At 38.9% G+C, this 24,108-nt stretch overlaps 1 protein-coding gene across 1 annotated transcript in view; it reads right to left on the reverse strand.

Annotated features, from left to right (window-relative positions):
- Window positions 1-24,108, reverse strand: part of Pth2r (parathyroid hormone 2 receptor) — a 79,178-nt gene that overhangs the window by 49,741 nt on the left and 5,329 nt on the right. The window contains exons 2-4 of the mRNA XM_038341057.1: window positions 10,905-11,007; window positions 639-749; window positions 411-526 (exon numbers count right to left, since the gene is read on the reverse strand). Of these exons, the coding sequence (XP_038196985.1) occupies window positions 411-526; window positions 639-749; window positions 10,905-11,007 (330 nt within the window). The remainder of the gene's footprint in view (window positions 1-410; window positions 527-638; window positions 750-10,904; window positions 11,008-24,108) is intronic.

The raw sequence follows: 24,108 nt of genomic DNA on the forward strand, positions 1-24,108 counted from the left end.
ATCAAATGCAATCTTCTGAGATAAAACACACTAAATGTGCCATTCACTAAGATGAAAACATCCTTCAGAAACATAGTGGGATGAGATTTGGCATTCACAAGTAATTAAGAATGAATCATGAATCATGTTGCTCACTACCTATTTGTATGTATATACTATAACATGATATAGAATAATATAACAATGTAGTATAATAAACTGTGTGTGTGTGTGTGTGTGTGTGTGTGTGTGTGTGTGTGTGTGTGTGTGCCAGATAACTCTACTGTAAGGAAAACAGGAGAAAAGTTCAGCCACATTTGATTGTGTCATGGAATAAAAAGGATTTTGTATATATTGGCTGACAAGCAAAAATTGTGCAAAAACATTTTCTTCTTCTCCTCGGGGATTCAAAAACATAGAAATGTCATTACCTTTCCTATGCTGATATCTGGCTGCAGAAAGCAGTCTGAATAATTAGCCCATGTTTTATTTGAGCTATGAATGAAATCCCACGTTCCGTTGAGGGTACAGTGCCGGAAAGCAACTCCTGGAAAGACATGAAAGATGCTGAGATCACAGTTCCCCACAAGTCTGTTATTAAACATCAAAGAAGAGAGTAAATGTCTGTTGCAATCAATCATCTCAAGAAAGTTCAATACCTTTATGATTGAAGTCATGAATGTAAGGAGGGCATGGCACAGCTGACATTTTCCCCACTGTTCCTCTAGGCCAACAAATAAGACCATCCCATTCTGGGAAGCAATTGCCTTCTGATAAGAAACGAAAATAAAGAAAGACAAGAAAACAATATTAAACTAATGCTTTCAACACATAAAACTTCAGCTCAGCCCCTGGGATAAAATGTAAAACAAACTGCTAAGTTTGGAAACTAAACCAGAAGAGACGAGAGGCAAATGCCCCCAAATGTCTCATCATGGGCACATTAGCAGGAGTCTGATCTGCTAAATTAAAGTAGCTAAATCATACCAGTATATTCACTGTAAAAGCAACAATAGTTAAGGTATAAGAAGCATTGGTAGCACTGTGAACAGCTGTGGCATATTTCTTCCAACTGTCCTAGCTACAAAATTTACCTTAGATTTTTAAAAACTGCTGTTGAAGAACATGATACACAAAAGTGATTTAAGACTTAGGTTCTTTTTACTAATAAATCTAATTTTACTAATAAATGAATCTCGTGCTCACCTCAGACACAGCTGTCATAGCTCTCTACATGTCTCTTCTTTTATTTTTATTTTTTAATAATTTATTTATTTTTATTTTATGTGGATTGGTATTTTGCCTGCATGGATGTCTCTGCCAGGCTGTCAGATCCCCTGGAACTAGAGTTACAGACAGTTGCAAACTGCTATGTGGGAACTGAACCCAGGTCCATTGGAAGAGCAGTCAGTGCTCTTAACCACTGAGCCATCTCTCCAACCCCTCCACACTTTTCAAGACAAATGCAGTTTCATCACACCTCTATCTAGAGTTACGAGATGAGTTTTGAGCAGGTCATTCTTACTGCGTATTCCCTCCATTTTTTCTTCTTTTCTTCCTCCTCCTCTCTCCCCACCCCCAAGCCTCTCTCCAGGACAGGTTTCTACACTTCTCCCCACAACTGTGCTTGTGCTGCTCCTGGTTACCTGTGGGGAGCAATGCAACACTATGAAAAAGAGGAAGCCTAGCTAGAGCAGTCTGTGTTCAAGTCCTTCTCAGACACGTGAAGTTCCCACCACATGTTGTGTGTTCCCTGCACTGTAGGCCTCAGTGTAGAAAGCTTTCTAGATTGTTTGGCCATCTGGGAAATGGTATGTATGCAGGAGAGAGTCCAAACATCCCAGAACGTTACCAAGTCTACGTCACAAGCCACAAGCTCATGATGAACCCTTAGTTTCTCTTGCCCTTGCTGCCTGTTTAGCAAGTAAAGCTACTTCCTGTTACCGGCTGTGTGTTTGGGTGTTCTCTTACCCAATTCAAACACCAATGGCACACTCACACTTACTCTTACCATATCAGCTCCCAAATCCCCCACAGCTCCCTGTCCCCAGCTCACTCAGGATCTGTTGCTGGCTTGTCCCGGTACAGCTCAGCTGCCTCTTCCTGGGTTTCAGTGTCATTTCCCCTGGTCACCTCAGTGCTCTGTACTTTTTCTCGAATGTCAACTCCTCATCCCAGTTCACTCCTCCCTCTTCCCCACTGTCATTCTCCACAGGTCTCCTCACCTTCCAGTATTATGTGGAGGGTTTTTCCTATGGTTTTCTTAGTCGTGGGAATGAAGGAACCCAAGCGGAGCTCTTTTGTCTGTTTTGTCTTGTGCGTTAGCCATGCTTCAGGCACAGCCTCCTGCTACTTAGCAAATGCTCGCTGTCAGTGCTGAACTCTTGGGGCTCCTTTGCTTTGGTCATACACTGAACTGCTAAGAAGAAAGCCTGTCAGCCACATCACACCCCCACTTCCCCAGTAAAGACACTTGCCGTGAGTGCTGCATTCATTTTCTGTGACAAATTTCACAGTTTTAAATGAGGTCAGAACTCTGACTCAGTAAGGCCTTTGCTTATGAACTCAAAGGCCATAACCAAGAGCTGACAAGGCTAAGCTCCATTCTGAAGACTCTGAAGGTGTGCATGTATTTCCCTGCTCATTTCAGTAGTTGGCAGAGTTCAGATCCTCCATTGTGAAACTGGTTTCTTTCTGGCTGTTAGCAGCGCACTTGTCCAACTTCTGAAGACAGTTCCTGTAACTGGCCCCTCCCTCCATCTTCATAGTCAGCAGTGCTGACTGGATCCTTCTTGCATGTTGAGCCCCTCTGGCTCTTCTCTGCTTACAATTCAATTCATTCTGCCACCTTCTTCTTCGATTTTTCAAGACCTAGATGAATATATTGTGTAAACCCAAATAACCCAGAACAACTTCCATATTTTAATATGCATAAGCATAAGCCATCTACAACTACCTTTGGGCCCTTTTGGCTGTGTAGCATAGCATTCATGGGCATAACAATATGTGCAAGCCGTAGACATCCTTAGGAGCTCATTTTTCTGCTATCACAAGTACTAGCTAACACTCATCAAGTCAGGTTGTTTGGTTTGAAAGTCAGTTCACTAAAACCTCATACAAACACTGATATCCCTGGTAATAATTTAGCCTCAACCTGGAATTAACTTTTCCATGTCACCTTGTCACATAGAAACAAACATTTGATGTTTTGTGTCTTGCTGAAGAGAGTAAGAGAAGAAAAGGGTCTTTATTCACCCACACCTTTCTCACAGAAGACGGCGTTTTCCTGGAAACAACCTCCCTTCCCTCACAGGGTCGCAGCCTGACTTCACACACCACAGGCAACCCAGGAATGCATCCCACTGCCTCTTGCTTCTGATGGACCATTGTATCTGCTTCTCTTCCTGAAGCATCTGCTTTTGCTGCTGATGTTGCTATTGCTGGATGTGATGGTGGTCCTTTGATTTTCTCGTTGCTCCCTCTGATCAGGGAGTCAATCTCACCTATCAGTTTCTTTTACAGTGCATTAGAATTCCATATGACTTCCTGCCCATTTACTTTGTTGTTAATAAGTCATGTTGTCTTCTTATATATGGACTATTGCTAAAGTCTGGGTCTTAAACACCCCACTGAGTCCCATGAGTTAAAAGTTTAGTCTCAGCTTGTGTTATAGGGAGGTGGTAGGAACTTTAATGTGTGAGGGCCCCCGTGGTTCATCTTCTGGTGATTGGGAGCAGTCCCTGGAAGGGATAGTAGGACCAGGGCTCCTTCCTTCCTCTTTCCAGGAGTTGAATAGCTTTGCTCTGTAATGTGTTTCTGCCACGTTATCCTGCCATGAGCCCAAAGCTACAGAGCAAATCAATTATGGAATAAAACCAAAACTGTGCACCAAAATAAGCCTTTTTTTCTATATAAGCTTGTTTATCTCCAGTTACTTGTTATTGTTTCAGAAGGCTCACACTACTGTCCAATCAATATGTACTTCACAACCAACATCAACTGGACCCAGAAACATGGTCCTGTTTTCCTGTCTGGAAAATGCATGCTGCCATGTCACGTTTTATGTTTGGGAATTCATCACACAATGAATTAAAGTCTTCATACAAATGTAAAAATCTATGAGTCAAGCCGGGCGGTGGTGGCACACACCTTTAATCCCAGCACTCAGGAGGCAGAGGCAGGCAGATCTCTGTGAGTTCAAGACCAGCCTGGTCTACAAGAGCTAGCTCCAGGACAGGCTCTAAAGCTGCAGAGAAACCCTGTCTCGAAAAACCAAAAAAAAAAAAAAAAAAATCTATGAGTCAGTGCATTGTACAATTACTCAGTATTAAAAGAGATAGTTTTCTGGTTTCTACAAGATGCCACCCGACACGTGAATGAATACCTCCATAGACCTCACTCCCAGATTCAGAAAACCAACAGCCTTCAAAACAGTATTTTTATAGAACACATTAATGTCTCAGATGGCTCTTTAATAATAAGAATGATAGTATTCACAAAAGGTCATAAAGACTTGGAAACCTGGACCTCAAACATACAATGTGGATCTCTTAATTAACAACTTCTTGGCCATCAAGTCCAATTTCAGCACAAAAGTAATTACCAAAGATTCAGCACTCTCCTTTTTATAAATTAGCACCACCAATTCTAACTGGCTCACATCTATATCCCAAGCAAAGCTAATCATTACTGAAGCTTGTTCGGCCCTGTTTAAAGATAATGGTCTAAAATTTAGAAAATCCAGCTTTTATCATTTTAGCTCTTGTGTTACTCATGAAAGATCATACTTGGAAGGAGAAGCAGAAGGAATGAAACCTTCATTTTTTATTTTAAATCCTCAATAATTTTATGACTAGGTATTTGTATTTACAGCTCTCCTTTGATAAACATTTAGAAGTTTTCATGTTCTTATTATATTTTTAAATGTTCAGCTATTTAATTTTGTGTATATATGTGTCTGTCTGTAATTTGTACCATATGTGTGCAGTGCCTAAAGAGGTGAGAAGCAGCATCAAACCCTTGGAACATGACATGTGGGCATTGGGAATTGAACTCAGGACCTCTGGAAGAGAAGCCAGTGCTCTTAACCTCTGAGCCATCTCACCAGCCCCAAGTTTTTTTCAGAAATACAAAAGAATACTATATAGTTAAAATGTAGAATTAATAGCTGTTGGTATTTTATAATGCTTATTTCAGTTACCTTGTTTTTGCTATTGCTTTGCAGTGGTTGCATGAAGCATAATAACCCCTTTCTAAATATTTTTATATCTGCCTTTCAACCTTAAGATCATTTAAAATGAAAATTTCTTGTTAGCTAGTAAAATCAAAATGTCGGTCTAGTCTTTAACAACTTTAAAGTGTAGAATGCTTTGCTTAATCTATATATAATAAAATATTTTCATTGAAAGGTAGCTCAAAGTTTGTCACATTTAATGCGCTATATTATTTCTGTATGAAGGAAGATCTTAAAGAAAGAGTTCTCTTTTTACTATTTATTCATGCACATTTGCACATATTCACAAATGTCAGGTGTTAAACAAGTCAGTACATCCAGATAATTTGATTTTGTATCTGATGTTTCTACAGTCTGTTACTGATTTATATTTACTAACCTTTGCTCCCCTAACCCCCTTCCTGAAGGCTTGTTTGTTTGTTTGGATGGATGGGTGGGTGGGTGGATGGATGGATGGATGGATGGATGGATGGATGGATGGATGGATTTCTTGCTCTATCCGTGTAACTCCTACCCCTTTAAATTTAATTTTTTTAGATATTTCTTTATTTTATTTTTTTTCATGGTTTATTTTTTTATATTTAAAAATTTCCATCTCCTCCCCTCCTCCTCCCCCCCTTCCCTCCCCTCTTCCTCCCCTTCCCTCCCCTCCTCTTCCCCCTTCCCTCCCCTCCCCTCCACTCATACCTCCCCTCCCTCCCTCTCCAGGCCAAGGAGCCATCAGGGTACCCTACTCTGTGTTAAGACCAAGGTCCTCCCAACTCCCCCCAGGTCCAGGAAGGTGATCGACCAAGCTGAGAAGGCTCCCACAGAGCCCGTCCATGCAGAAGAAATTTAAAATGTGATGATTATTCACCCAGGAAACTTTCCCTAATCCCTTACTGACTGAGATGTTTTCAGTGGTTCCACAGTTGTGAATGTCTCTGCTGTTAAAATTATGTACCATCCTGAAGGATGTCTACCACTCCCATGAAACCATTAAGTCCACAGAGCAAAGAATAGGATCATAGCCATGGTCTTCAGTAGTTACTACCAAACACATACAATAGTACTCATATAGCTTCTAGAGAGACACAGAAGACCGTGACAGACTAGGTAATCTCTAAGACACTACAGCTTAACATTCACTGAAACATCGTAGAAAACAGTTCATTTGTCCCTAATGGATATTAATAATTTTTCCAAGTTCTTTGATGTGCTACCTCTTTCTAATAAATTTGTATATTGTGGTGTTCTTTAAAGGTAAATTGAGAGTGTCATTTGGGATACTCTGAGTGGCACTTAAGAAGACTTACTTCTCTTGGAACACACATATTAAAGCCAAATTAATATATAAAAGTTACTTCTATGCTGTAACATAGAGCATAAAGTAAAAGAAATAAATATGAGGCCAGAAATTATTCTATAGGGTCATCAATCACTGTATTTAGGGTCTTAGCTCAGAAAATCCCACTAACATCTTGGGGTTTTATTACACTTGAGTAATGAAATACAAGCCTAGGCCATGATAAGTTTATCACATCATATGGGCAATCCTGCTATAAAATCAATATCCTTGAGAGAAGACCCCCACCACATGCGACACTGGTGAGTGGATATAAAATGAAACCATCATTCCCAGCAGAGATAGGTCCTTTTCAAACTCACCTAAATTTAGAGCTGAAATAAGAAACAGTGAGAGGAAAAATTCTTATCCCAAAATTTTGTAACTAAAGCCCAAATTCAATACGTTGTCTAAATTGAGTTTAAACTAAAGTTAAGTCAGTAGTTCCTGTAGGAGTCTTGTAGAAGACAATAAATAAATACATAAATAAGACCCTGAGTCCTTCCGCATTTCTCATATGGCACATAAGGAAACAACTCATATCTCCTATGGCACATAAGGAAACAAGGCACCAATGTAGCAGCCCTGGCTCACCAACAAAGTCTCTAGGTATACAAATTAATAAACACAGATTATGGAAAAAGCACGTCTAGAAAATCAAGAAGAGATTCAAAGGTTAAAAGTACAAAAGACTTAAAGTAAGATATGAAGGTTTTTTAAAAAGCTCAGAGCAATATTCATAAGCCAACTATAACACAATACTGAACAGTGACTTGGGGAACTTGAAGATACTTGGAAGAAATTACCAAGACAGCACAGGAAAACTAAGAAAAAGACTATAAGTAAGGCATGAATCCAGAGAGGTGGTACTAGGCACCCCACATCTGTCTACAAGAAGCTCCAGGTGCTGCTGGACAGAATGGAGGAGGTGAAATTTTCAGAAACCAATAACTTTCCCCTCACCAAATCACCAAATACACCTATGTTAATTTTTTCAGTGCTGTGGCAAAATACCAGAGAGCACCAGAACACGTAGAGCAAGACGGGATTATTTGGGCCCATGGCTTCAAATGTTCCAGTCCGAAATCCTGTGCTCTGTTGTCTCGGGTTTATAATGAAGCAGAATATCATGGCTGAGTGAAGAAGTAGAGAACATTTACCTCATAGAGGGGTGGAGAAAGGGAAGATGGAGAAGGAAAGGGGGTGGAGAAAGGGAAGATGGAGAAGGAAAGGGGGAGGGTAGAAAGAAGGGGTGAGGGAGACAGGGGACTCAAGGAAACACAGGCAATGTCCTGCTCCCTCCAGCTCAGCCCACCTCCTCAAGTTTCCCAAACCTATCAAAATAGTGCTACCAGATCAGGACCAAACCTTCCAGGGAGACACTGCAGAGCCAGCTCTTAGTGACACAGATCCTCAGATGCAGAAAACCCAATGGCTTCCTACCTGGACACAGACTAAAACTGAAATCATAAAAGTCAGAGGGGAAGCTCTTAAAAAGACCCAGGGAGAAACAGATCACCAGCAAAGACTGAAAACTGATTCAGCAGCAGTAGCAACAGCATCTAGGATAAAAAATGAATGGCATGTTCAGATGTTCAGACACTAACAGATATATCTCAGTCAAGGACCATATATCCAAAACTGTATTAATATTGCAACTAAAAATGCCATCTCCAAGTCAACAAAACCTCATAGCACAATAAGCAGAATTCCAAGTAAGTAAATATAAAAAAGACATATTTGAGGAAGATGGAAAAACTAACATAAAATTAAGGTCAAACTTAACTCCTATGTGACAATACCCTACAATACCCAAATCTGCCTTAGTAATATGGAATGAAGATATTATGATAAACTTTAAATTTTATTTTCCTCTTTTTTTTGGTTTTTCAAGCCAGGGTTTCTCTGTATATCTGTTTAATAATCCTGACTGTCCTGGAACTCACTCTGTAGGTCAGGCTGGACTCGAACTCACAGATCTGCCTACCTCTGCCTGCAAATGCTGGAATTAAAGGCATGTACCACCACCACCTAGCTTAACATCCTATGGTAATCACTAAAGGAATTAGGTATCCTCCCAATGAGCTATAGATGTTGAAACAAAGTAGAATAAAATAAGCAAAAGTGGTTTTCCAGAGCCTCCCAGACCCAAATAATCACACAGAAACTATGTTAATTACAACACTGTTTGGCCAACAGCTCATGTATATTCTCAGCTAGCTCTTATATCTTACATTAAGCCATTTCCTTTCACCTGTGCATCGCCATGAGGCAATGGTTTACTAGTAATGTTCTGGCATGGTATCTCTTTGACTCCACTTACTCTCTCTATATATCTCTGTTTGGATTTCCCACCTGGCTTTACTCTGCTAAGCCATTGGCCAAAGCAGCTTTATTCATCAACCAACAAAAGCAACACAAATTCAGAAGAACATCCCACATCAGTGGTTCAGTTCCCAGCACCCATGTAGTGGCTCACAGTCATCTATAATTTCTGTTCTAAGTGATCTGATCCTCTTCTGGACTCCACAGGCATATATGTGATGGCATACATGCCATGCCAGTAAAATACTCACACATGTGAGATAAATGTATCTAAACTTCAAAAAAGCAAAAGTGCTACAATCAATTCAAGAGAAGATTAGAGAGGGAGAGATGAAAAGGACCCAGAGAGAGTTCAAATAAGAAGGTATAGTCAAATTCAAATGTTGTATGTTAACGCACAATTAAGATAACCAGACTAAACTATTTGTTTGATACACAAAGATTATTAGAATAACTAAGCTAAAGTTTGGATGCAAACTATTCACATAAAATGTTCCTAGCTAGATATAATGACACACGCCTTTAATCTCAGCACTTGGGAAACAGAAACAAGTAAATCTCAGTAAATTCAAGACAAGCCTGGTCTTCAGAGTGAGTTCCTAGCTATGTGTCCTGTCTCAAAACTATATATATGTGTGTATACATATATACATATGTGTGTATGTATATAAATATATACATATATGTGAACATATATAAATTAAGTATATGGAAAGTTTAATAAAATAATATGAAAATATAAGTGCTTATTGAAAATACATTTATTATTATAAATTTTCAAGATAAAAAATTTCTGGAGATTGGGTACATAATAATGTAAGTATGTTTAATAGTTGAACAGCAAACAGCTGTACATTATATCACATTTAAAACATTTTCAATGGATTGAAAAAGTTACACTTAACTAACAAAGAAAAAAATACACTGGTGTTGATTAATTAAATACTACTATTTTTAATGTGATTATTTAAGTATATGTGACTTTAATATTCCAATCAAAAGTATCTCTAGAGTTATAGAATCCTTCTTTAAATTGATAAAACATTTTATCATTGGAAAATAAATTTCTAAACTTGCATATATTTAATAACAGTGTCAAAGAATATGAGGTGAAAACCATCTAATGAACTTTTCAATGAAAAATGCACCAGCATGTTGTTATAAAAACAGGTATCTCAAGAAATAATAGGTCAAGTGATCATTCTGGATACAGATTATATGAACAACATAAGGGAGGAGCGTAACCTGGCAGAGTCTATAAAACATTGCAGTGGAAACTGGAGCAATTACAGACATTCAAGACTGGCTACAATAAAAGCCATTAAAGTCTCTTTTTTATTATTTTATTGATTTTTGTGGAGCTCTATATTTTTCTCTGCTCCCCTCCCTGCCTTTCTCCTCCCCTTCAACCCTCTCTCAACACACTTTAATGAATCACCATCACAACATTCTGTGATCATAACAACTATAAAAAATCAGTCACAATTTTTGAATATTTCAAACCAATATAAACAGATGCCCATCTGCAAACTATATGAAGTATAGCTTTAAGGACATTGTTCCATATAATTAGTTGGGATTTAGAGGGTTCAGTAAATCAACCCCTATTTCTGACCTGAATGTAGAAATATTTGAGAGATGACTTGAAAACTTAAGAAATAATAATTTTCTGAAAATTATGTTTATTTATTAATTTATTTTATTCTAAAAGTTTTCTGTAGAAGATGACTTACAGACTGGTTTGAACTGAGATCACAACCTGAGACTGTAGACAATATCCACAGAGTCTACACCCTCTGAGCGTACTGCACTGTCAAGGGTAAGTCAACACACGGGCTCCCAACAACATGCAAGTCAACACGCCATAAGAAAGGGAAAGTGCATGTGGTAAACGATGGAATAACTTCATTCTCTTTACATCCCTTCCACATGGAAACACAGAATGCTTGACAAGATCTCCCTAGCACTTACGGAGACTATTTGAAATTCTCGTGAAGATAGGGATGACGAACACAAAGAAAACACACGTCTTGGCATCATTACCTCCTTCTTGGAGTTGAGCTGTGATGTTGAGCTCACACTGCACTTTAGCTTTCATAACAAGAACGATCTGCTCTTCTATAGTGATGATGCCATCAGAATCCAGCTGTGGAAGCAAATGAGACGCCATCATTCCCCATCATCTTAAAAATAGTCCACTAACAATCAAGCTATCAGAAACTGTTGCCTATCAGAATACATACAATATTGTGGTTTGAATATCCACTGGCCACCATAGGCTGTTGAACTGAATATGTGGTCCCAGATGATGGTGCTACTTGGGGTCACCTTAGAAACCTAGAAGGTTGAGTAGAGCTAAAAATTTAGGTCACGCAGATGTGGGTCCTTAGGAGTGACTATATATATATATACACATTATATTTTGGATAATTTTAATTGTACCAGAAAATGTAAGAAAATTCTAAATTGTGATTTAGGTAATTACATTAGAAATAGTGTAACTAGAAGAAACACTGAAAATGCCTAAAATGTTATGAAGGCACAATTCTTTCATTACATTACTAATTCTTTCATATTATGGCAATTTTGTTACATAGAAATAGAAGACTAAATTTAGCTCTACCAGAAAAATGATCAACAAAACATGGACATAACATGCAACATCTGACTTTGGGTTTATTCATCTATGAAAGAAATAGGTTATTTTAAATTGTCTCCACTCATCTCCTTGCCTTAAAAACTGGGAACTTTGTAATGCTAAGATATTCACCCATGTATCTATTATCCATTTGATTGGTATTTATTATTTTCACATAAAAATAATGCACTTCGTGAAGAAAGAAAGAATATAATACCAATGACATTGAGCACACTTGTGCAAGCATTGTTTCCTGACCTTAGAATGACATGAGAAACGATAGTGTCATTACAACAGGAGCAATCTCTCTCCCCAGCCTCTATTACTCCAAAAGCAACAATTGCATCCACAACAAAGTGCCACATTTAGAAAAACGGATGTTAGTCATTTGTTCTGGGCAAGAGATCATTGTAATGTGAAACAAAACATTGTATTACAACGTCAGAGACTTAAGATCTAAGAGAAACCCTGGTTTGATTGTGTGTGCTATCATGAAAGTTCATAAAGTTGCCACTGTAAATATGAATTCTTAATGTCATAATATTAAATTCCTCATGGTTACAATAATTACAGTTCCTTGTGTATTCCATTTTCGAGTAGATATGTTGCTATAAACTACATATATTCAAGAGGAAACACTCTGAAAACTTTAGAACCAGTAGAATAGGCATATATTCCACTATTTATACCAGAAACCACAACTAAAAACCCTGGAATAGAGATAGATAGACATATAAATCAGTATAGGTTATAAATAATAGACAGAGAGAGAGAGGGAGAGAGAGAGAGAGAAAGATAGATAGATGATAGATAGATGATAGATAGATAGATAGATAGATAGATAGATAGATAGATAGATAGATAGATAGATAGATAGATTAAGACACTCCTGAGAGGTGCAGAGAAGAAAGCACACCAGGCCAGGACATCAGATCCTGTACAATGACACAATAGAAGGCTACTTGCATTTTCTTTCTGACTCATACACTATAAGTGTGCAGTTAAAGTAGTTGTAAACTCTGAAACACTAACTAAGATAAATTGACCTCAAGAAAAAATTCTGAACCCAAGGAAGGAAAACAACAAGACAGAAACCTTAGAGACATTAGTAGTCTGACCCCAGTAAATTAACAGCTGACTGTGGGAAATCTGAATGTACAGCTGAACAAGGCTGTCGTGGATACCCCAGTGACCTTCCACAGTGATGTGAGAGAAAGGAAGAAAACAAATGCTAGCCGTAGCAGGCTGCCTTTTTTACCCTCAATATCTGCATGTCGATAAAGACTATGTTGGCAACCTAGGAGCAGGAAGCATTAAATGGAGTGAGAGGTGGGAGGGTGGAATACATAAAGAAATGTGAGGTACGATGACAAACGCTAAAGACATTTCAAAGTCATATGAAAACCTAGGACTGCAGAAGCTTCCCTATATACAGTTTAAATGGAGTTAAGTTACACTATCAAGGGAAACAATGTCACTACTAGACACCACAGACAAAAATCCCAATGCAGGAATAGGTTACCTCTTTTGGAATTGTTGACCATAGATTCCCAAATATTACAGGTTATTGCCAGTTCTCTTGGTTACCCTCCAAACATTACAGTAAGTCCCTATTTTTGAAGGCAGTATGTGGTCCAATATGAAGAAAGCAAACTAGAACTCACCTGGAAGTTTCACCCCTTCTGTCTTGTTCCATGGCATTGGACAGTTCTGTGCACACTATCAGACTGTGAGCTACAATAATATCAGGCTTGTTAAGACATGCCCACTGGGGCAATAGTGCCATCATGGGAGTAACCAATCACTTTACGGTTGAATTTAAAGCATACTCCACAAGATGAAACCCATACCTGACCCAATCGATGGGATGAAAGACCTGTGGCTAGACAGACCATAAGCCCTAGGGGAACACCTGCTATTATCATTCTCCGAAGGTCAGTATTAAAATGACCTTTAATTCCTTATCATTGTAACTAAAGATTAGTTCATCACTCAACCCTCATTACAGATGCTTCTACTTGTAATAGATGGCGATTAACACAGAGGCCACAACTGATCAAGATGTAGAGAATGAGAAACTGTGAAATGCTCAGCCCTAAGTGCAACACCTCTGTCATACCCCCTCCTCTCAAGGCTCAGGGATCATTGCAAAAGAGGAAGCAGAAAGAGTGTAAGAGCCAGAGGCAGTGGATTACTACAAGGAAACAGTGTTTTTCAGACACAACTAGGCAGCTGCGCATATAAACTCCGGTTAACAGTTTTTGACAGCATGCACAAGATCTGTACAAGTTCAAACAAGAAGTTGCAGATTGGTCAGCAGAGGGGGTGTCAGAGTCCCTCTCCTAGCTGAGGACCTCCTAGCGATTGATAAATGTTGGGCAAGAGAGAGTCAGTTCTCTTTAGTGGTATGGCCCCCGGTATGTTGGTGTGGTGATTTGAAAGAAAATGACCCCCAAAGAGAGTGGCACTGTTGGGAAGTATGGCGTTGTTGGAGCAGGTGTGGTCTTGTTAGAGAAAGCGTGTCCCTGTGGAAATGGGCTTTGAGGTCTCATATATGCTCAAGACATGCCCAGTGAGACAGTCTACTTCCTGTTGCATGCTAGATATAGGATTCTCAGCTACTTCTCCAGCACCATGTCAACCTGCACACCACCATGTCCCACCATGACGATAATGGATTGAACCTCTAAGCTGTAAGCAAGCCACCCCATTTAAATGTTTTTATAGGAGTTGCCATGGTCGTGGTGTCTATTCACAGCAACAGAAACCATAACTAAGATGGATGGCCATGTTCCACATACATCCAAGACTATAGGAGCTGTACAGATAGCATTTGTTGGAAATTAAAAAAAAACAATTGGGTGGCTAGGGAAGAATGTGGATCTGAAAGAAATTGAAAGAGGAAAGAATTAATCAACATATATTTATAAGACTCAAAAAATTAATTCAAAGATTAGAAAAAAAGGGAAGAGCAGCAGAAGGTTCTTTCTTTTGTTAAGACTATCTTATGTGTCTTGAATGAATCTTGGTTGTAATATCTCATTATAATTTTGTTCTTACCATTTTTTGTAAGCTGGATATAGAATATATTGCTTTCCTTTAGTATTTTTTGCAAATCCAAGTAAGTTTTTTTTAATTGTTTTTATTGAGCTATATATTTTTCTCAACTTCTCTCCCTTCCTCTTCCATCACCTTTAACCCTCTCCCAAGGTCCCCATGCTCCCAATTTACTCAGGAGATATTAGATTTTTCTACTTCCCATGTAGATTAGGTCTATGTATGTCTCTCTTAGGATCCTCTTTGTTGTCTAGGTTCTTTGGGATTGTGAACTGTAGACTGGTTTTTCTTTGCTAAATGTCCAAAAGCCACTTATGAGTGAGTACATATGATATTTGTCTTTCTAGATCTGGGTTACCTCACTCAATATATTTTCTAGATCCATTTATTGGCCCATAAATTTCAAGAAGTCATTTTTTTCTGCTTGTAGTATTCCTTTGTGTAAATGTACGACATTTTCTTTATTCATTCTTTGGCTGAGGGTCATTTATGTTGTTTCCAGGTTCTGGCTATGACAAATAATGCTGCTATGAACATATTTGAGCACATATCCTTATGATATGATTGAGCATCCTTTGAGTATACACCCAAAAGTGGCATTGTGGTAGGTTGTTTCCTAATTTTCTGAGAAATCATCATACTGATATCCAAAAGGGCTGTACCAGTTTGCACTCCCACCAGCAATGGAGGAGTGTTCCCTTTACCCCATATCCTTTCCAGCATAATTTGTCATCAGTGTTTTTGATCTTAGCTATTCTTAAGGTATAAAAAAATTCAGAGTTGTTTTGATTTGCATTTCTCTGATGGTTAAGGAGATGTTGAGCATTTCCCTAAGTGTCTTTCAGCCACTTTAGATTTATCTGTTGAGAGTTCTCTGTTTAGGTCTATACCCCATTTTTATTGAATTATTTGTTCTTTTGATGACGAATTTCTTGAGCTCTTTGTATATTTTGGAGATAAGACCTCTGTCTGATGTGGGGTTGGTGAAGATCTTTTCCCATTCTTTAGGCTGCCATTTTGTCTGTTGACCATGTCCTTTGCTTTACAGAAGTGTCTCAGTTTCAGGAGGTCCCATTTATTGTTTCTCTCAGTGTCTCTGCCACCAGGGTTATATTTAGGAAGTGGTCTCCTGTGCCAATGTGTTCAAGTGTATATCCCACTTTCTCTTCTATGAGGTTCAGTGTGGTTGGTTTTATGTTGAGGTCTTTGATCCATTTGAACTTAAGTTTTGTGTATGGCGATAGATATGGATCTATTTTCATTCTTCTACATATTGATATCCAGTTATGCCAGCACCATTTGTAGAATATGCTTTCTTTTTCCATTTTATATTTTTTGCTTCATTGTCAAAAATCAGGAGTTTGTAGGTGTGTGGATTGATATTCGGGTATTGATTCAGTTCCATTCGTCCTCCTGTCTGTCTTTATGCCAGTACTAGGCTGCTTTCAGTACTGTAGCTCTGTAGTAGAGTTTGAAGTCAGGGATTGTGACGCCTCCAGAAGTTCCTTTATTGTACAGTATTGTTTTGGCAATCCTTGGCTCTATGCTTTTCCATTTAGAGTATTTTTCTTTCAATGTCTGTGAGAATTTTGATGGGATTTTGAGGGCATTGCATTGAATCTGTAGATTGCTTTTGGTAAGATTGCCATTTTTACTATGTTAATTCTACCTACCCAAAAGCATGGGAGATATTTCCATTTTCTGGTGTCTTCTTCAATTTCTTTCTTCAAAGATTTAACATTCTTGTCATACAGGTCTTTGCTTGTTTGGTTAGAGTTACTCCAAGATATTTTATGTTATTTGTGGCTATTATGAAGGGTGATATATCTCTGATTTCTTTCTCGACCCATGTATAATCTGTGTAAAGGAGGGCTACTGATTTTTTTTGAGTAAATCTTGTATCCTGCTACATTATTTAAGGTGTTTATGAGTTGTAGAAGTTTCTTGGTAAAATTTTTGGGGTCATTTATGTAAACTATCATATCATCAGCAAATAGTGAGTTTGACTTCTTTTCTGATTTGTATCCTCTTAATCTCCTTTTGTTGTCTTATTGCTCTAGCTAGAACCTCAAGAACTATATTGAATAGATAAGGAGAGGGTGGACAACCTTGTCTTGTTTCTGATTTCAGTGGAATTGCTGGGAGTTTCTCTCCATTTAGTTTGATGTTGGCTGTTGGCTGTTGGCTTGTTGTATATTACCTTTAGGTATGTTCCTTGTATCCCTGCTCTCTCCAAGACCTTTATCATATAGGAACATTCTATTTTGTTGCAGGCTTTTTCAGCCTTCAGTGGACACTTGGTTTCCTGCATCATAAAACCAGTCCCTGTCCTTCTCTTTATTTTTAGAATTTCTTGAGATTTAGATTATCAGGAAAAAATGTGAAGTACAGAAGATGTAGGGATCTCATCTATCCCATGCTCAGTTAATAGGATATATTTGTTATAAGTGTTAAATTAATATTGATATATTACTAGTTAACATTCACACTTATGCATACATATTCTTTATACAGCGTTCCTTATATTTTAACTTAATATCCTCTTATGTTTCAACATCTTACCGAAATACCACAGTACAATTCATGGTATTATCTTAGGATTTTCCACATTTCTTCCTTTTGTTAATAATCTTCACAGTTTTGAGGTGCTTTGATCAGGCATTTTACATGAGACCACAGAGTGGGGTGCCTTCATAAAGCTCCATAGCAACAGCACCTAGAATCAATTCGCTTCACTTTAGATGTTAACCTTGGTCTTTTATTTCAACTTTTGTTCAAACATCAAAAACATAAAACTCATTCCTAGCCTTCAAACTTGTATGGAAGTAGGTGATAGGTCATATGTGGATGTCATACTACAGTTTGTCAATTTATGTTTATGTGAATAAAAATTTTTGAAACAAAGTTTGAGACTTGAAGTTATATGTATTGTCATTTCAAATATATTTTAATAAATAAAGACTGCCTGAAGATCTGAGAGTAAAACAGTCCCACTGTTCAGCCTTACCGACCAGATTATGGTAACACACACCTTTAATCACCGTAGCCACAATGACACACACCTTTAATCCCCGTAGCCACCTAGCTGTTATAGAAATCGGGTGGTACATGTCTTTAATCCCAGTGGTGTACACCTTCAACCCCAGCCCTACAGAGGAATATAAGATGGGGCGAGATAGCTCTCAGACACGGTCTCCTTCTGAGATTCCAGAAGACAGGATCGCCATTTCAGACTGAGGTCAAGGTAAAAGCCAGTGGCTGACTGTTTTGCTTTTCAGATCTTCATGTTGAACCCCAATTTCTGACCCCGAGTTTTTATTAATCATGCTTCATTTAATCATGCTTCAGTTATATCAACCAATATTACTTATTATAGTGAGGATTATTGTAAGAGAATATGCATTGCTTTTATTGGCTGGTGGAAGATGTAAAAACAATAAACAATACAATGGCTATTGCCTCTGCAATAGTTAGGAGAAATACTACTGGGTATTTATATAGAATACAACTATATAAGATGCACTATAAAATTATACTTATCTGTAGCTGTCACAACTTGTATCAAGAATGTAATTTGTAGAGTGAATTCTCCTTTGGTTCTAGTTGTGAAATTACGTAAGGTGACTAATTAGAAAAATGGATAAGTAAAGGTTTTCAGTACTAGAACACTTCAGAAATGTGAAAATGATACATTATCAAACTCATTAATATTTTATATTCCCTCTGTGAACTGTTATCAAAAATAGTATATAACAATGCTGATATTTAAGTGTGGCTCTTGCACTACTAAGTTCTATGCTGACTTAATTTGTTTCACCATTTTCTAAATGCTGGTTTCTTAGACACACTCACTCCTAAAATCTCAATTTTTCTGTCTACTCATCAGGGATATTTGACTGTGTCCAGATGCTGCCGACTGATGGTTTTTCTCGGAGTTTCTATGGCTGTTATTTCTCTGCAACTGCATCTGGAACAATTACAACAGTAACACAGGTTGGCATGTCCAACTCAGCTCAAGATCCAAAACAACGGCCCTCAGCTCATTTGGAATAAAATCTAACAATTTCAAATTATCAGCCTCCTTGTTGTATAAACACCGTCGCCTCCCCCAACTCCAGTGTCATGGGTAGTGATTAGTTTTGACAAATAGAACAAAAATGATTTGTAGTTTTATCAAATAGGCTCTGAAGAAAGGAAGACACACGTGGTTGGAAACAGCAGAGAGCAGTGAAAAGAGAATGAGTAAATAAAGCAGGAAAATGTGTGGGAAAGGAAAGCTACATCCTATAATGTCAAATGAAATATAATATATAAAATCTCATATATCATAATTGGAAGTGTGCATTAGCTTAATGGAAACATAGACAAATAGTAAATGGGGGTGTAAACCATTTTTGTCCTGGACTCAAATTTAGACAAAAAAAAATTTGGGGGAACTAACATTGTATTGATAACCAAAGAAATCTGAGTCCCTTATATGTCAGAACTCAAAACCTTCTACTGTTGTGGGAACAAATATGAAATGCAGTGGCCAGCCACATGACTGCTGCAACCCAGTTACTTATGGAAGATGTGGGCTCCCAGGACAACTTCACAGTGTGCACTCTGTTATTTGGGGAGATTCCTGATATGCTCTATGACTACGGAGTTCATTCCATTTGGAAATGACAAGCAGACGAAAGTTACCTCTATGAAAGCAGTGTTGGCCTTATTTGAGATGTGATAAACTGTCAGGAAGATCCTTTCCTTCAGGCAGTTAGCAATCAGAATTTGAGATTACAGAAAATCAGAACATGGGCTAAATGATAGATAGGTACATAATAGCATCAAAGGCCAGTGGCCAAGCCATTTGTAACTAATGCCACCCCGAAGCAACACATCTGCCATTAGAGCACAGCTGTGTCATCCTGGGAGAAAGTAGAGACTAGGAAAACCAGCATGACTGATATCAATCAGCAATGAGAAGGCCATTTTGAACAGAAGCAGTGATAGTAAATCACCACTAGTAATATAATCACTAAACTATTAACTTGTAAACAACAACGGAAACTTCATATACCCACAGTAGTAACAACTGAGTGTATCAATTAAGAACATAAAGAAAACTTAACATGATGACTTGTAAATTAAATAGTGTTCTATAGCCTTTCATAAACGTGAACCCAGTAAGGCTACAGAGGTCACTCAAAGTGCTTGCTGGGCAATTGTAATGACTGGAGGTTGGATACCAGCACCCAAACAACAAGGGTAGTATCACTTCACAACTATAACCCTACTCTGAGCAGAGAAGGAGGATCTCGGGAACTTGCTGGCTTTTGACTCAGAAGAGACAATGAAAGGTTTAAGTCCAAGGAGAAACCCTGCTTTAAATGAAAACATGTAGAGTCATAGAGATGGTCATCTGGCATCCTCTTCCTCTCTGTTTACAATGAAAACATGTAAAGTCATAGATATTATCTGACATTCTCTTCCTCTCTGATATCTACAGGTGTAGCCAGGGGCATTCATCCACACACACATGTAGGCATACACTCAACACAGACACACAGACACCCACACTCACACAGATATACACTACCAAAACACAGAGACACACGCACAAAGTAAGCACATAAATCATTTTTACCGGCAAACCCAGGAGTTAAGCCTTAGTTTACCCATTTTCCAACATAAAGATGTGACTATCAACCTTTGTGAGTGAAAGGGAAGAAGCCAAAGAGAAATACTTCTCAAAATAGGTTAGATGTCTGAGCAATGTAGTCAGCAGTTCTGGGAACAAACAATGGCTTCTGGAAGAAGAAATCTATGTGTTGTCAGCAAAGCCAGGTCCAAATGAGGGCAAAATGCTACACTTAACAATATTATGAGGTATAAGTGTAATTTGGAACCCAGACTTCTGTCCAGACAAAGGGACAAGACACAAGACATGGTAACTTGAGAACAGGCCATAGGTCAGGCTCATTTTCCCTCCTACTGAACTATCATCACCCCAAGTTTGTTTTAGGCATTGACTCCAATTTAGAAGCATTTCTAAAACTGTTGAACAGGTATTTTTGGGGGGAACATGGCCCAGTGTTCCATTTTGATCCCAGGGATCCTCACAGTCTGGATCATGAGAGGCCCTCGGGGCACACACTGGGTTGAACTGATATGAGCTGCCATTGTATTTTTGGTTGGGGAAGGTTCTCAGTTTTCTAGGATCTATACAAAGAACAAATATTATATTGTTTTTGAAGAGAAACTCGGCCAGTTGTATACTTAACCAGGTAACATGAAGAAAGTCCTTAGCAAGTCTATGGAATTTGTTAAGTAAAATAGGCTCACAGAGAATGAGAGACTATGAACCTAAGGTGCTGGAATTCAGTTGTATAATTTTCAGGGCATCCTTACTATGTTTTCTGCTAAACAAGATGGCTATAATTGTTTTCTGATTCTCTGATTTTTCATCAGTGTCAAAGAAGGAAGTTGATTATCATAGTTGGTTTTCATAGGAATTTACTTGCCACAAGTTAGAATCACCTTGGTAGAGAGCCTTCTGTGAAGAATTGTTCTGAGCGCCTTAACTGATGTGGGAAGATGAACCCCAACTGTGAGTGGCACCTCCTGGTAGCAGATACGAAGGGATGGCGGAAGGACAGTTCCCCACTCACCTTCTGACTTTGCTTGCCCTTCCCTGTGGCAGTTCTGATGCTGCTGATGATAACTCCTTTGCTGATATCAGAACTAGTGTTTCCAGGCTTCCACTGAAAAGTAAGGACCAAAGGACTCTCCATGACCATTTTGGGTTTTCAACAACATATCAAAACTGCTGAGGCTCTAAGCCTCAAGGACCAAGCAAGCACCAGGTTCTCAGCTTCTTGGGATATAATTCAGCTGTTGCTGCTATTTTAGCATAAGATGAGGTTTAAATAAATCTTTAATATGCATTATGCCATTGGTTCTGTTCCTCCAGAAAATCCTCACTAACACATATATTAATCAAATACTCTTAATAATATACACTTTATAATAGTCATATGTGATATGGTTAAAGGACCTGATTGCTATCAGAAAGAAATCAGGTTCGGAGCTATCATAAGGAATAAAAGGGGAGCATGGCAGATGGAGGGAATGGCCCCACCAATTAAGTCTCCCTCCTGCCAATTCAAAAGCCTGCAGCAGCACCTAATCTCAGCCAATCACGTTTTATTGAAAAGAGTTTGGCTAATCCAGTCAGGAGAAAAGAAAGAGCTGATACTTTCATTTTCTTCTTGTTTGTACATTTTTAAATCAAGACTCTCACATTCTGTGCATAAATGATATTATTACTGCTGTTTCACAGTGGGGGGGAGACTCAAAAGAGAGTAAATGAAGTGCCACTTTAAATAAAAAAAAAATAAGGACTAACCCAGAGAGGTGACAAAAGGGGGAAAGACTGGAGAAGAAGAAGCATCCCGTATTCTAGCAGTTGACCACACAACTGAAGCCAGAGGCAGGAAAATAAACAGGATGTTAGAGATTTAGTCACAAATATTTGAGAAAAGTGCTAAGAAGTTAAAAATGACTTATGCATTGCAAAGAAAAAACAAAGTCTAGCTCCCTTCCATCCCTTTGCCTCTGGGCTACTGGAGCTGAAGAGATAGCCCAGAGTTAGTGCATCCAATAAGAACTCCACAGAAATTCATCCTATCAGGGACATAAAATTTCTTGTACTTTTCACTAGAAGACAAATGACAAGAGCCCTGGCAGTCAGCAGGAGGGGAAAAAACTATCCTCTGCACAATGGGGCAATAATCAACAGTCAAATGTCAGTCGGCTAAAACAAAGAGTTCCCTAGCTGCCCACGACCCAGGACTGTCTCCATAGCTCTGTCTACTGGTGATGGCTCTGTGGTACTTCTGTCTCTTAGGACTGCCCTGGGGACTGGGGCACACAGTGTATGGTGACTTAATGAGTTGATTTGTCCACTTTATCCCTTACTTTGCACTCACAATTCTCTACCCCCACATATGTTTCTGTGAAACATGCACTTTTATCTGTACATGTTTACACAGCATGTGTTAGTACTGTGTATTATGTATGTGTGTAAGTGGAGTTTTCTCATTATCCCACGACTTCTCTGTCACCTCTCCTCCTGCTTTGTGGTCTCATCACGTTAGCAAGAGCATATTTAACGCATTGTGCCCATGTCTATAGCAGCACAGACCTGCTTTGGTGCTCATTATAGATGAAGGTGAGGAATTCTATGGGCTACCTCTCAGGGGAGAGCATTACTGAGCCAAGAGGGTGTGTGCACACAATTTAGCTGAGGGGTGCCTCCCTGACATCCACAAAAAGGGCCCCAGCATGGGATGGAAGCTCTGAAGCCAAAGGGCAAATCATGGTGATTTTTTTTTTTTTTTTTTGGTTTTTCGAGACAGGGTTTCCCTGTAGTTTCTAGAGCCTGTCCTGGAACTAACTCTTGTAGACCAGGCTGGCCTCGAACTCAGAGATCCGCCTGCCTCTGCCTCCCGAGTGCTGGGATTAAAGGCGTGCGCCACCACCGCCCAGCAAATCATGGTGATTTAATGGCAGCTGTCTGCATTTGTACATTCTCTGACATCTCAGCCCACTTTCTCCATCTATAAAAACGTAATGACGGTGCTTATCTCGTGGAGTTATTGTGGGAATTAAATGAGACACCAAAGTGCTCGATGCATTATTGGGTGTCTAGTCAATAAGTAAGTGGAGTCATAGATTATCATTTTTTTACCATCCACTAAGACGTTTGACCTTCCAGAAGACTGGATCTTCAGAATAGGTCTGTAGCACTCACAGACACCTGTCTCACTGCACAGACAGGGACAATAAAAGCAGAGAGAAGTAGGTCTGTACACAAGGGTTTACTGAAGATGGAGTGTGATCTGAGTGAGTGACCCAGGTTCCTGAAGCTGTTCTTCCCCTTGCTAGATAAGGCCCACATCAGCGCTAACACTCCAGAGTGGCAGCAGGAAAGCAAAATCTGCCATTGGTCTCTGCTTGCATCAGGTATCACACAGGCTTTACATACTCCCATCCACAGCATGAGCTCCTGGGAGTTTTTCCAGACACCGTGATCTTTTATATCATGCTTCCCAGAATCCACACTGTGCATCAGTCTATTGGCAGAGGATATTTTTTCATTCCTGGCTACTTAGACCCGAAATAACCTCACAGAAAATATATTAATTGAAACACTGCTTGGTCAGTCACTTAAGCATATTGCTAGCCAGTTTTTACATATTAAATTAACCCATCTCTATTAATCTTGTGGCCTACCAGTAAGGTTCCATCCAGCATCTGTCTCCTGTGGCACCTGTGGCTTCTCTCTGACTCTGCCTACTCTCTCTCTCTCTACATCTATCTGCTTGGAATTCCCTTCTTGCCTTATTCTACTCTGCAATAGTCTCAAAGCAACTTTATTCATTAACCAATGGTATTCACAGCTTACAGAGGGGAATCCCACACCACCTTCCCTTTCCTGTCTAAATAAAAAGGAAGGTTTTAACTTTAACATACCAAGATTACAAACAACAACACAGTTATCAAGCGAGA

The sequence above is a fragment of the Arvicola amphibius genome, chromosome 8, assembly GCF_903992535.2.
Source record: "Arvicola amphibius chromosome 8, mArvAmp1.2, whole genome shotgun sequence".
In the NCBI taxonomy this organism is placed as follows: Eukaryota; Metazoa; Chordata; class Mammalia; order Rodentia; family Cricetidae; genus Arvicola; species Arvicola amphibius.